Genomic DNA, 13,496 nt, shown 5'->3' with positions numbered 1-13,496 from the left:
GTTCTTTAAAATACGTAAGTTTTGTCTATGCTGCTTTATTCATCATTCAGTTAAATATATAGTGTGACAAAAAAACCTGACAGTACAAATAAAACTTTCCCTACCACAAGCAATGTATTAATAGGTAGCCCAACCCCCAAATACTTTTCTCCTCTGAGACTAACTCAGGTTTTAAAACTAATTAGCAAGGTAACCTTTTTCCTCTTCCCTTAGGAAATCTACTGTGGTCGATCCAAAAAATATCCAATCCAAAATTTAAATCCAGGCTTCTTGCCAGCCATTACAGGGCTAATTCCCACAACAGCCCCAAGAGTTCTAGCCATAGTCAGCATGCAACTAAATATATGTTTACAGCTAAAGCACAAGGTATTGTTTGGTGCATGAAAACTTTCCATTATATTGTCCATTCTTATGAGCTTATAAGATTTCACTAAAAATAGCAAGCTAGCAGCATAAAACCACACATCACAAAACACATAAAACTACACACAGTAGCATTGTTTGGCTCATTTATGAACTTTTTAGATGAAAGAGCATCAACTTTTCGTTATCGTGACACAGCCAAACAACAGGAACAGGCTTTTTCACAACAGCTGGTTACAAAATGGCCCAGGTGCAAAGGCAGCAGCACAAACTTGGCCAGTCACTGTGGCAGCATCTACATGGCAGGGCAGGTGGACTCCATAGGCTGGCATGCAGCTGAGGGCCCGTATCCACATGGCAAGTCCAGTGTTGGTGCAAGAGCAGCTGAATGACAGAAGTGGGATAAACACCTTCCTAATCCATGGGAAAAATCAAGAATCACGGTAGCTTCCTGACCTTGGGCTAGCCAGAGGATAAAGCCTAAAGGTAACATTAAATTTACAACACTGGAGCACCACATGAGAGAAAAAGTAGAACAAAAGGATGTGCACTAAAATGTGCTTTTATGTGTCCCTTTCACAATAGAGATGCAATCCTTTTTATATACATATTGTCATATATACCACTAAATACACCCTGTGTATGCTTCTGGAAATATTCCCAGGAACAGCCATTTTTACTTTATTTGCAACCACAGGAAAAAGGAAAACACTTTGGAGAGCAAAAAATACCTACCTGCTCTTCATTCACACCTCAAATTCCTCAGGAAATTAAAACTACAGTTTTTAGCAGTCTACCTTTGGTTCATAGCTGAATCTGGCTTTCATCTTCATGGAATGAAACTTGGTTAGAAGCTTATCAAGGAACTGAATCCATAAATGTTTGGACTACAGCACAGAAATTAAGATACAGCAAGTGGGGCAGTCTGTAGCTCTCAGTAGCAATCAGTAACCTTCTGCTTAACACTGTTCTGAATTCAGTCTTTACGTGATCAACTTCTGTTTAACAGAAGAAATTGGCAAATATTTAGCCAATTCAATGTTATTACTGTATTTAGATGAAACAGGGTCTTGTGCAGTGCTATCATCACAAAACACTAGCTTCAAACTGTAAAGGCTTGACTTAACTTAGCCATAGGCCAGGCAATATTACCTTCATAATTGTAAGGTAATATGAAGACCACCCTGTGAATACAGCACTGGTTCCTCTTGCTGAGCACTCCCTGCTCCTCACCTCTGCCAGCAGCAATCCGGCACAAGCCTTTGGAGGGGCTGCTCCAGCGCTGCAAGAGACTGCCTGCTTTGGCTGAAACATCTCAGCCTGGCTTCCTTCTTCTTGTCTGTTTAGGATGGTAATCTCCCAGTAGAAAAAGCCTCAGATGTGTGGGTGAGTCCCTGTCTCAGAGGCTCTAGAGAGCATGGGCTCAGGGACACAGAGATGGTTCAGGCAGAGTGAAAATAGCATGGCCCATCACACCCTGAACCAGGTGCTCAGGAGCATTGCAAGTGAAGCTTGCACTGTGATGCACTCAGGGACACTTCTTCCCAGGCACTGCAGGGCCAAGTGAGGCTGAAGGGCACAGAGCACCAGGCACTGGCTGCAGGGCACAGTATTAGAGAGGAAAAAAATATCAATCCTACTTGCATAGAATACGTTTTTACTCTTTTTACTTTCTTGATTTAGTTTTCAACAACATTTAGTGTTTGATTCTGTTCCTATCTAAGACATTAATAGCTATTCCAATAGCTATTTATTGCAAACAAACAAAAGAAATTATTACTGGAAACCTGAGCCAGGAAACAGTGAAAGTTAGGGGAAATATGACAATCTAATGCTTTACAGGCAAACAGCACAACAAGGTAAATTTTATACATGGCAAATCCAATCTGCTGTGTCTTTTACTCACCGTTTGATGACTTCGGTCACAGTAGCGCAGTCCAAAGTAATCTATTTCCACCAGGTTTAAGTGACGAAATACGTAGCCCAGGACAACCGACCCTTTCGTTGACTTCTGTGGGAAAGAATTTACAGAGCCTATTCACAAAGATGCTCTGCCTTTGTCAGCTATATGCAGTGGCATTCATGCATTCAATTAGCTTTGTCTAAAAAAAAATTGAGGAAGTTCCCAGTGCCTTTAACAATTCAGCAGTACAGATGAAAATATTTTACACATTTAAACAATAATTCTGTAAAATACTATTAGGAAGCTGGTAAGGTAGTAGTTACACAATACCAAAAGAAAAACAAAAAAAACAAACAAAAATTCCACAGTTCTGGTGAACATAGCATTTTTCAAATCACACTCACCCTTCCAGTACAGACCTGTCACTCAAACTCTGACAATGGAGATCAGGAGGCAAAACTGCCCTTAAGACCTAAATTATACATCATTAACTTCTCTGTTACTAATCTTTGTAAAGAAGGTTAGGTTTTACTTGTTGTAAAATATTTTTGATAGTAGAAAGGGGAGCAGTCCAACACCCTGAATTGAAATAATCCCGCTGTTTTCTTGAATAGCACTTCATTAAGTATCTACGACAGTATTTGCAAACAATGCTGGGGACAATATTGCAAACAGCAGTGCTGTTGAGAATGCTCTATAAAAAGCTCACTTCCACCTGAATGCCTCGTATTTGTCGGTTCGCCTGGCAGTGAACAACAAATAGATGAGGAAGATGGAGAATAATTACACAGAATGATCTCCCCTCAGAATCAGTCAGAGCCTTTGACTATTACAGTCCTAAATTCCACAAGCAAATACAGACATAACTCACAATTAGGTTTTGCTTAGCTGCTTCATATTTTGTAAACTACTAGATTGTAGTAAAATCACTACAGAGAAAAGAAAAAGAAAGTGGAAGCTGTGGGATATTGTTTGTGCTATTTCACTTTCTAGTGGGATATTTTTTGTGCTGTTTCACTTTCTAGTCTATGAGCAAATAATTTCAAAATCAAAATGGCAAATAATACTGATTTAAAAATCCTTTAATTTATCTTTTCTGGTGAAATATTAATCACATCACAATGGTGAAGATCTATTTTTTTTTCAGCAGGTGCATTTGGTCAGGATTCATAAGTAATCCCATGAGCAGGGACAATACAACAATTTCAGGTGGCCACTCACACACTAAGCAAGCCATGACAAGGTAAACATCTCTGGTAGGCTGGAAATCGCATATCCATGCTATTCACCAGATTTACTATATATTTGCTTAAAGCAGGAGTTGTACTTGAAAGGTTCTCTTTGTCTAAATCCATCACAGTGGTTGTTTACATCAAGCGACTGCAATTACATATTCCCTCAGCATGTACAGTGAGCCTTAATGATCAGCCACAAAACAGAGGGCAATCTGGAGGGACACATGATTAAGCTAAGCAGAAAGTCACTAAATCTCAATTTATCAAGTTGGATAAAGCAGAGCAATACACTGATTTTATCATCAGTTTCATCAACAAGAAACTGAACTTAGGTTGTGAGAACAAGGCAAGACAAGCTATAGAGTGACCATCAGGAGCACTGCAGCAAAAAGATGGAACAAAACAAAACACACCTTAAAAATACCTAAAATACAGGTTTGATTACTAGACAGTGGGGATTTAAGACTGAAATGTAATTGTCCTTGCTCGTTTTATTTTTAGATTAGTTGTTATCCAAAAGAAGCAGAGGAGACATCCCACTAAAATGGACATCGTTATCTCATCATTCATATATTGGACTTGATGATCCTGATGGGACCCTTCCAACTGGAATGTTCTATGTTTCTATGTCATGTAAGGCAAATACCTTCACCATTGTAGCTGTTTCCATTATCATTTAAGCAGTACAGCAATGTCTTGGGAACCTAGGACTGAACAGGCATCTTCAGAAACAGACACAAGGAAAGTTCAAAATAAACAAGCAGCCCTGACTCCAAACAACCTTTGCAGATAAATGATGGCAACACTTCCAGCTGGGTACTAAACATTCAAAGAACGTTTTTGACTAAAGTATCTCCACCATCAGCCACTCAGAGTCAATGGCTTTTGACACAGTTAACCACAGTGAGGTCAGTAAACCCTTGCAGAAGGTATAAAAAGAGTTGCCTGCACCATGGCTCACAGGACACATCGCGTGGTGCCCACCCAAGCCTTGCTCACCTTCTGTGATTGTGTGAAGTTCAAATCTGTTTGCTTTCAATGAGCTTTCCACTCCTTGTCTGACCAGTACCATTATTCACAGTGTCAGCTGATTTTATTAACAGCACTAAGAAATACTGATTGAGCCACCAAGACGAAGTTGTCAATTTCCCATTCAGGCATCTTACAATAATAGTACACAATCCCGGGAGTAATCAAAGAAGCTTAAGCCTTACAGGAGTTCAACTTACATGACTCTGCACCAGTTTAGAATACAACTACCCTTCTTGGCTGGAAGTCTTCTGCTTCATTCAGCTGAGGACTGCACAAAGAGTTTTTGGGACAGCTTTCCTTCCATGGACACTAAAGCTGGTGTGTCATCCCCAAGAAATACGTACATATCAGACCTGTTTTGGTTGAAATTAAAGCCTCCTTTCTTTCCTTTCAGAGATAAAAGGCTTTTTAACTTCTTTTTACTTATACTGCTAGGCAGAGAGAAAACATAAATGCTTGTTAATCTATTCTCTTTTGACACAGCTCAGTTAACACTTCAGCAATTGCAGGTCCTGCAGAAACAGGTGGTCTAGCTGTGAGGAAAGACTGAGCAAAACCATCCAGCTTACAATGGCTGGGGGCTCTCCACCTCTACATCAACAAGGTGCTCAGTGCTTCGGTTACCTTCAGCATGCTGTAGTCTCCACAGCCCTCTTTGCCAATCCCTCTCACATCTTTCAGCAAAGCCTGCATGAACACAAAGAAGTGCTTTGCAAGGGAACATCCCGGATGTGAGCCAGGACCTATCTATCCTCACATCCTTCTAACCTCACCTTCCTTAACCTCGTATTTTCCCAACACTGGAGAGCACTGTCCAGGTAAAACACTGACCCTTGGAGAAACCACCACAGCCTCATTTTCAATTGAAGTTCTCATTTTTAGCCACATGATTTCAGGGTTTCATGCAAGTAATTTGCGTCTTCAAGACGAGTCAAGAAAGCAGTTTTGCTGATGAATCCCTTAGTAACTACCTCTCAGTCCTGAAACACATTTTTACTGCATTTGTACAAAGTTTTGCAAACTAAGAGAAGCCATCTTATTTCCCCTGGTAAAATTACAGGAAAATTCAGCAAAGCTGGAAACCAAAACTGTCAAAGACGCTGAAAGTATTACATTCACATCATATGGCATTGCAAAAGTTACATAATCTGCCTTGCATTAAGCTCAGACTTGCGAAAGGTTTGCATTCTTAGGGGTAAACCCAAGTACATTTGAAAACACCATCAGCAATGCTTTCAAGAGAGAACAAAGAATTGTTTCAATGAGTCATAACATCTTGCTTTACATGTTAGCACTGTGGCTTCATAAACCAGAAAGGCAGGTTTATACTGGCTAAAGAAAATGACAGCCAGACCATTCAGGAGAAAGCTGATTTAATTGTAGTTTTCTTAATCAAATAGAAATGATTCTTTTAAAAGCAGTACACAGAGTACTGTGTTTTAACATATTCATATTACTCTATATTTAGACACCAGAAATTCTTATCTTTCACACAGCTCACCGCTTTTTTGCTCCAGTGAGGTTTTTCTTGTTGGGTATTTTTTAATTTTCTCTCTTGTGTTGTACAGAGCAGTGGAGGCCAAATCAGAACTACCTACTGACGTTAACTGAATTTAAAGACAAAATCTCTGCCCCAGTAGGATGCTAGTCCCTTTCTTGAAGGAAAAGTGCTATAGGGTAGTGAAGCCTCTTGTTATTAGAATAGAGTGTAATGCATTGTCCCTTTTAGTTCGAACAGACATCATGAAGCTTTTCTCCTGAAAGTAATCCAATCCACACACTCTACCTCCTACAACCCCCCCAAAAAATAAGGAAGATGCAGAAGAATTCATGAGCCTTTGCCCAAAAAAAAAAACCCTTAGAACTTTGGTTGAATATAACATTTGCCTTTTGAGATGCCTTCCCCCATCAGAGTCCCCCTGCAATGCAGCCTCCTCAGAGACCAAACTGCAGTATTTGCCCTAGGTAAAGGTTACTAAGGAGAGATTAAAATTATGCACAAAGGCAGCACACAATCACACATGAGAGTGAACAGATACAGAGCAGAAACATGTGTATCTAAACAGCATTTTCTCACTTTTCTTTTTGGCCTATTCTTGCCCCTTACCTCAAGCTCAGAAAAGACTAGACACTACTGCAGTTTTTCATCATCTTCCCCTGACAAAAGCAGCAAGGCATGAAGCTCTGAAATCAAAGATCTTGGTTTTTAACAACACAGAATAAGGACCCCTTTACCCCAAGGCAGTCAGCCACCCAGGCCTCAATTTGCATACCACATGTTCAAGCAGAGGAAAATCTTTAAATTAAAAATGCTAATAAACATTTACAAATATTCACCTAGACAAAACAGCTTAACCTTAATTTCCAGAATGCATGTCCAGAGAAGAATTTACATTAGTGTTATTTTATACATGCAAGGCATTCCCCAGCACAATCATAGAACAGAAATAAATACTTTCAGGAACTAAGAATTTAACAATTACAAATGAAACAACACAGGCTGCCCTAAGTATACACTATTAAAATGAACCATCCAAAATGTACTAATCCATCCCTGCCTCTCTGCTTGTATTTCACTGGCAGCAGACATGCCAACCTCTTTTCAGAGGTTTTTGTCTGAGAATTCCCCGGATTTATGGACACAGGCACAGACCTCCTTATCACTGTTCCCAAGAACTTGACACAGTGTCTGACCTGCCTGCATACAACAGATGACACTGAATTCTAAATGCTGTATATTAAGATATCTGTAGACTAGTTTAGCTTTCACTAGTGGTCAATCCATTGCATTCCAGTCAGAAAATGCTATTCTAGAAAAAATATCTGAAGATGCACCATATTTTCCTGGTTTTGCAACTATTGTATCTGTCGCAAATTTATATGCTTAGGAGCAAACTCCTTAAGAGAGGGATACATTCCTAGGAGCGTGGGCTCCAGCCAGTTAACCATCTCCCCTTGTAACTACTGGCTGGAGTGCACTTTGAGGCACTGTCACAGATAGATGTAAACTGATTTACTTGACTCTGAAATATAGAAGAAAAAAAGTTAAAGAAATGATGCTTTAAAAATGTTTGGCTTATGGGAAATTAATTCAGTTCAGTGGGGTCCTTTTTGGGGAGAAGATATAAGCAAGTATATTTATATTTACATGGTATAGCAATGCAATTTGTATCTGCACTCACATTAAAAGGAATGCTCTAAGCAGGAATCAAAGTCCACTGAAGACAACAAAGGGCAAGCAGAGCAAGCAGAGCAAGCAAATAAGTAATGGGAAGACAACTAAATTTTGGGAATTTAATTAAATACTTACTAGTGCTTTAAATTTGATCTCTCCTCTGTAATGTACAAAATGGCAGCAACTAGTTCTGTGTGGAGGAATTCTAGCCGTATAAATTTTATTTTAAGATCTATTCACTAATCTATCCCCTGATATTAACATTATCCAGTTCATTAGCATCTACATTCACCGTATGACAGATGAGTTAAGATACCAACAATAATGCATTTCAAGTTTTCCCAGAAAAGATCTTTTCTGAAGAATTGAATACCAATGAGCATTTCCATCATTCTCATGTACTTTGAATAATTCTACACCTAAGAAAGGAACTATGACAATACTAAAGAAATTTGAAAATACAGCATACAACCACCCATTGGGAATGGTGAAGATGTAGGTTACTATTGTTTTTCCACTTTTTGAAGATGCTCTTCACACTCAGATGTGTGACCTGGTGTACCTTCTTGTCAGGAGAGGCAAGTGAGCAACCCATGGTAGAGCACTTGGTGGAAGTATTGCCCTGGCACATTCATTCTAAATAAAGTTTAGAATTTTTGGCACATTCATTCTAAATAAAGTAAGCACCCCCTGTTTTCTAGGTAATTTTCATGACATAGTTTCTGCAAATCTTTTTCCAGTCATTGAAGTCTTTCTTGAAACCTTTCTCATATAATCTTGCTGCAATTTTTAAAGTCCATTTTTGCTGTTGGTCATTTTGGCATTCTTGATTTCTGTTTTCTCCCCTTTTCAGTTCTTTTGCCTTATTTGTCTTCCTGTATTTCTTATGCTCTTTATGGCAATATTCCTCATGCTAGTTTTGTCAACGTACATACAAAATATCAGTTGAGGAATAAATACATAGGTATAATCTATTTTGTGTCAGACATCTAGTCCTGGTATGTTTGGTTCTATTCCTTCTATTTGTGATTTCTGCCTTTGTGCCGAAGGGAGGCACTTGAGGTACCAAAGCCTCTATTCTAATATCTCTATCTTTTCCTATGGCCATCATTTTAAACACCTCTTTTAAATTAGGTGTTGCATGCATTTTCATGGAGCATATATTAAACTCATTATGCACAGCAGTTTTAGAGCACAGGGACTTTAAATATGTCACTTGCTTTGCTTAACTGCTTTAAGTGCAAGGCTGACAAGGGAGTGTCAGTGAAGAGTTGAACTCTAAAAGGCTTTCAGAAAGAGAAAATGTTGACAGTTAAAGACTAGACACTCACTCTGTCAAACTGCTCAGGGATTTTACTATTACTGCAGCTGCTAAACAAAGAAGTAATGAAGTTATTGTCTTGTTACAAGAAGTTGGCCCAAACTATTAGCTGGTAGAATGGTGAGCAGGTTTTTTGTGTTGTTTGGGAAGTTTTAGGAGCAAGAAGAATGGGAAGGAGAAAAGGTCAGTGTACTTCTTGCCAATCCTTTATTTTGATGTTTTTTCATTCAGAATGAATAGCTGTACTGTCAGAGCTGAGCATACCTGCAGAAGCTTGTTTGTACAGAGCTCCACTAGACTGAGCAAAAACCAAACCGCCTTCTCATGCTCTCTCTCCCTCAGTAAAGCCCAAATTTGGTGCCCTGCTTACCACCCACTCTCAGCCTTGTTAACCTCTTTGCCTTCAAGTTGCTTCTGCTTTTCTTAGGATAGTTATTTCTGCTACTCTCTGGCTTTACCTGTGTCATCCCCTCCATTTTCTATTTCCCCTCCTTTAGTCTGCACTTCATTTCTTGAAGTCTTTTCAATATTCTGGTCATGAAGTCAGCAACTTTTGATGGATATTCCCAAGTAAACTCTCAATTTAAATTTTAACCCTGTATTTCCAAATCCCCATGTTCAAGAGTAAGGGCTACAACAAATGCAACACAGAGGCTTAAATCTTCATCTTCAAGTCAGTTCACCCTTAGAAGCCTCTATCAAGCTCAATTTTAAAAAAAAATGTAATAATTTATGTTTTCCTTCTTCAAAAGCAGTGGTGTTAGCATGATTTTGTTTATCATTTGATTCTGCTAATTGAACTGTCTTATTATCAGTCAAGAGATATTACAAGAGCAGAAGTTACAAGAGAAACAGTGGAATCTTCTCAGATGCAAAACTAATGGAAAAGACAAAGAGAGGATATATTTCTTGAAAGGACAGAGACACTTTTTCTCCCTAGCTCTGGCATAGAAAGAGCCACTAAGAGACTCAGGGAAGAAAGACAAAAAACAAAAATAGTAGCTCTCTCCATTCAACAAGCCTTTCAAAGCACAAGGATCTTTGGAACTTTCCTCTTCCACCACAAACCTGTGGGAGTCCTGCCCCAACACAGAGCCACTCACATCCCAAAAAGCTTTTTCCAAACATTTGATCATTTTTAATATTTAAAAGTTTTATTTCCAGTTTGATGAAGTTCAGTTTCTCATTTGGGCTGACACCACCAAGTTACTTACTTCTGCACTGCTGACAGACAGAAGGCAAAGGAATACATGTATTACCCTGAAAAATGTACGTACATTTTCTGTACATCTTTGCCATGGTGCTTCTCAGAAAACTGATTTCATTCTACTGGAAACTTAATTCTCATTGAAATGTCTCATAATAAACATCTGGAATTTCATATAAAAAATAAAATTGAAGATTGACTTTTTAAAAATGTCTTCATTTTTTGTTTTATAGACATTCCCCATTAGAGCAATGGAGGATAAACTGCAAGTATTTTTGTTCTAAAAATAGTTTTCCAGATATCCTCGTTGGCAAATGCCACCCACAAAAAAAAAAAAAAAAAAAAAAAAAAAAAAAAAAAAAAAAGCAGTCAACATGTTTCCACCAGGACAAGAATAAGCTACCCATTAGCAGGGCATAATGGCTGCTAATGGGGAACTTTATACACCTGCATTCTCTCCTTCCCCTTCTAGAGTTTCTGGCTGTCCTGAAGAGATGCTATCCAGTGCCACACACTTCATGGGCTCATATTACCATTTCACTGGTGCTAGGCTGCATTCAACTTTAACAGGCTTGACTGAAGATAAAAAAAACAACATAAAAGCCCCTGCATGGGAAAGGAAGGACGCTCAGGGAGCCGCGGCAGCAGAGGGAGATGAAAAGGAAGTATCCATCACTGCTCCCAGCTCCTTGTCACCCTCTGACTAGTGCTGCCTGGCCCCTCACACCCACACTCACAGCAAGAGTGCCCCATTCAGCTGTCAATCAATTCCCAAATCATTCAGCTGTCAGTCAGTTCCCGAATCACTGCAGATTCCAGCCCTGCATATTCAGATAAAACACAATCCAAGCCAGAGGGGGTTTTTTTTGTAGAATGATACCCCTGCACATAAATAAAAACAAAACAGAAGTGTTAAGTTAAAATAGTGACACACATTTAAATTGAAAGCATCGACGGAACCTGCAAACCATTAATTCATTCTTTTGTGTGTATGTGGCAGTGTCACCATGAATTGTTTCACCTCCCCCCCGCAATTCACACAGGACTATCACTGTCTTCTCCCTGGCATCATTGCTCATCCCTGGCTGCCAATCCTATGCTCCTTAATTAGATCTACCCGTCGTGTAATCCAGGGGTTATTGTGTGCCTTCCCGAAGCACTTCCCAGTTCCTTGCCCTTTCCCGCATGCTGCCTCATTCCACAGAGCACTAACAGCATCCTCCCTGCTCATACCCCCTGTCACAGACAGTGCTGCTTCCCCCAGCCAGACACCCCCACTGGCTCCTGTGTATTGCACTGAATCCTTACTCCACTACTTTGACCCACCTCCAAATCATTTCTTCACTCTCTCCTGCCAACTTTGCCCTTGACCCCACGTGAATCAAGACAGGAAATTTCTCCACACTCTTGTATTGTGGGACAGGTAACGCAGAGACACATTCGACGGCTCCAAATGCAAGAAAATTGTTTTCAGTTTTGGTGCCCAAACTCAAGCACCAGAAACACCAGAACCTGATAGGGCCGGTGTGAGATAGCATCTTTATGGGACTTCACTGATAAAGTCTGAGGAAATCTCTCCTGAGAGAGAGATTCCAGCATCTTAAATGGGCTTATTGTAGGCATATCTTAAAAAAAACAGAGAACAACACACCTCTGGCATAGTGACCATGCTGACAGCAATTATAAATGAAGCTCTTTGCTCCAAGAGCAAAGACCTCTTTTTGTTCCTCAGACAAAAGTTGTCTGGTTTTCTTTTTCTTTGACAGCCCTTTTTCTCCTTGTTTCACTCTTGGAAATACCTAAACTGATTTGAACAAAACTTTGTGAAATAATTCTTTGCAAAGTCTGAAAGCTGATGAGTAGAAAACCTACAAACAGAACAACCAACTCCAGTAGGGCTAACAACCCTCTCCCTTGCACCTTCCTTTCAGGAAAGTCCCACAAGCTTCTCACACTGAATTTACAGCTATTTCCTCAGAGATAAAATTAAAAAGTCAGTATTACTCTGAACAAGTTCTTGGGCAAGGAACTTTAGTGATAACACACCTATTTCCCTATGAAAAGGTAATGCCCAAAATATTCTGTGTGGTTTTAAGGGAAACTATGGCATATTTTAGTGAGATTTTCTTTCCCTGTGACCTCCATTCTTTTTCCCTTTTAGCAAGTAAACCTCTCAAGTAGTAACTCAATGTTAATCACAGTGATTCAGGCAAGGACACTACTTTCTCACTACTTAGTCTTCATTGGATCCCTAAAATGGGTAGCATATTTTGAAGTGCCTGTATATGATATGGGAAAACTGAACAAACCAGAAAACACAATTTACATGTTCACGTACTCATCAATAAAATTACCACAATCTCTTCATTTTTAAGAGATGTTTAATGTATCAAGGTTGTTGGAGAAAGATGTTTTTAACATAAGGCTACAAACCAAGTAACTGCTATACCTTGGTTTGAAACCTATTCCTGCAGAAGGTTTTTATTCTTTGATATGGAACATTCAAGAAACTGAACATCTTAAACATGGTATAATATGATATGTATGATAGATACTTATATATATGAGAGTTACATTTTTGTATCCGGTTGCTGTTTACCTATGTTAACAAGAATGTTCCATATAATGAAAAAATAACCCCCACCCACCTTAATTAGCATCTCCACAATACATCTCCATGAAGGAGAATATAAAGCAATTATATTCGTGTGCAAATTTGGATTAATTTCTTTACTACCAGATGATAGGCGGATTAGCAATACGCATAGCATAAAGATCTATACACAAACACAGCACATATAATTTTGCAGAACCAGATCCTTCTTTCTTTACATTTAGTACAAAACTAACAAATATATCTGTTCAGTAACAAAAGTTGCAGAGATGTAAGCAGTTAACCCCTTAATGCTCATAGTCTAAGTATTGTGACTTTGCTGAAAAAAAAGGCATCCTTGCAGCATCTGCAGCGTCAGACTCAAGGGGTTAGTTAATGAAATGCCCCAGGCATGCCATCCTTTCCTATGTGCTGTACTCTATGACCCCACTTACACATCTCAAGCAAGAAGGAAAACAGCTTTTAAAACAGCTTTCTGACTATAGACATGAAATCACAAACATATTTCACATTAGGGAAAAAAAGGAGTTGATTATTACCAGAAGACAACAATATCTGTTTAGAATCCACTGGTGATGTGAAAATAATTCATTCAGATTTAAGTAAATGGGAAATTTATTACTGAATTCTAAGGCAGAGAATTTTA

General features: G+C 39.0%; 1 protein-coding gene across 2 annotated transcripts in view; it reads right to left on the bottom strand.

Annotated features, from left to right (window-relative positions):
• EPB41L4A (erythrocyte membrane protein band 4.1 like 4A) overlaps positions 1–13,496 on the bottom strand; it is a 123,213-nt gene that overhangs the window by 73,688 nt on the left and 36,029 nt on the right. For both annotated transcript variants that reach the window (XM_032095109.1, XM_032095107.1), the window contains one exon: positions 2,270–2,374. In XM_032095109.1, coding sequence (XP_031951000.1) covers positions 2,270–2,374 — 105 coding nt within the window. The remainder of the gene's footprint in view (positions 1–2,269; positions 2,375–13,496) is intronic.

Source organism: Corvus moneduloides, chromosome Z (genome assembly GCF_009650955.1).
Source record: "Corvus moneduloides isolate bCorMon1 chromosome Z, bCorMon1.pri, whole genome shotgun sequence".
NCBI classification, from domain to species: Eukaryota; Metazoa; Chordata; class Aves; order Passeriformes; family Corvidae; genus Corvus; species Corvus moneduloides.
This window is presented reverse-complemented; position numbering and strand designations above follow the sequence as displayed.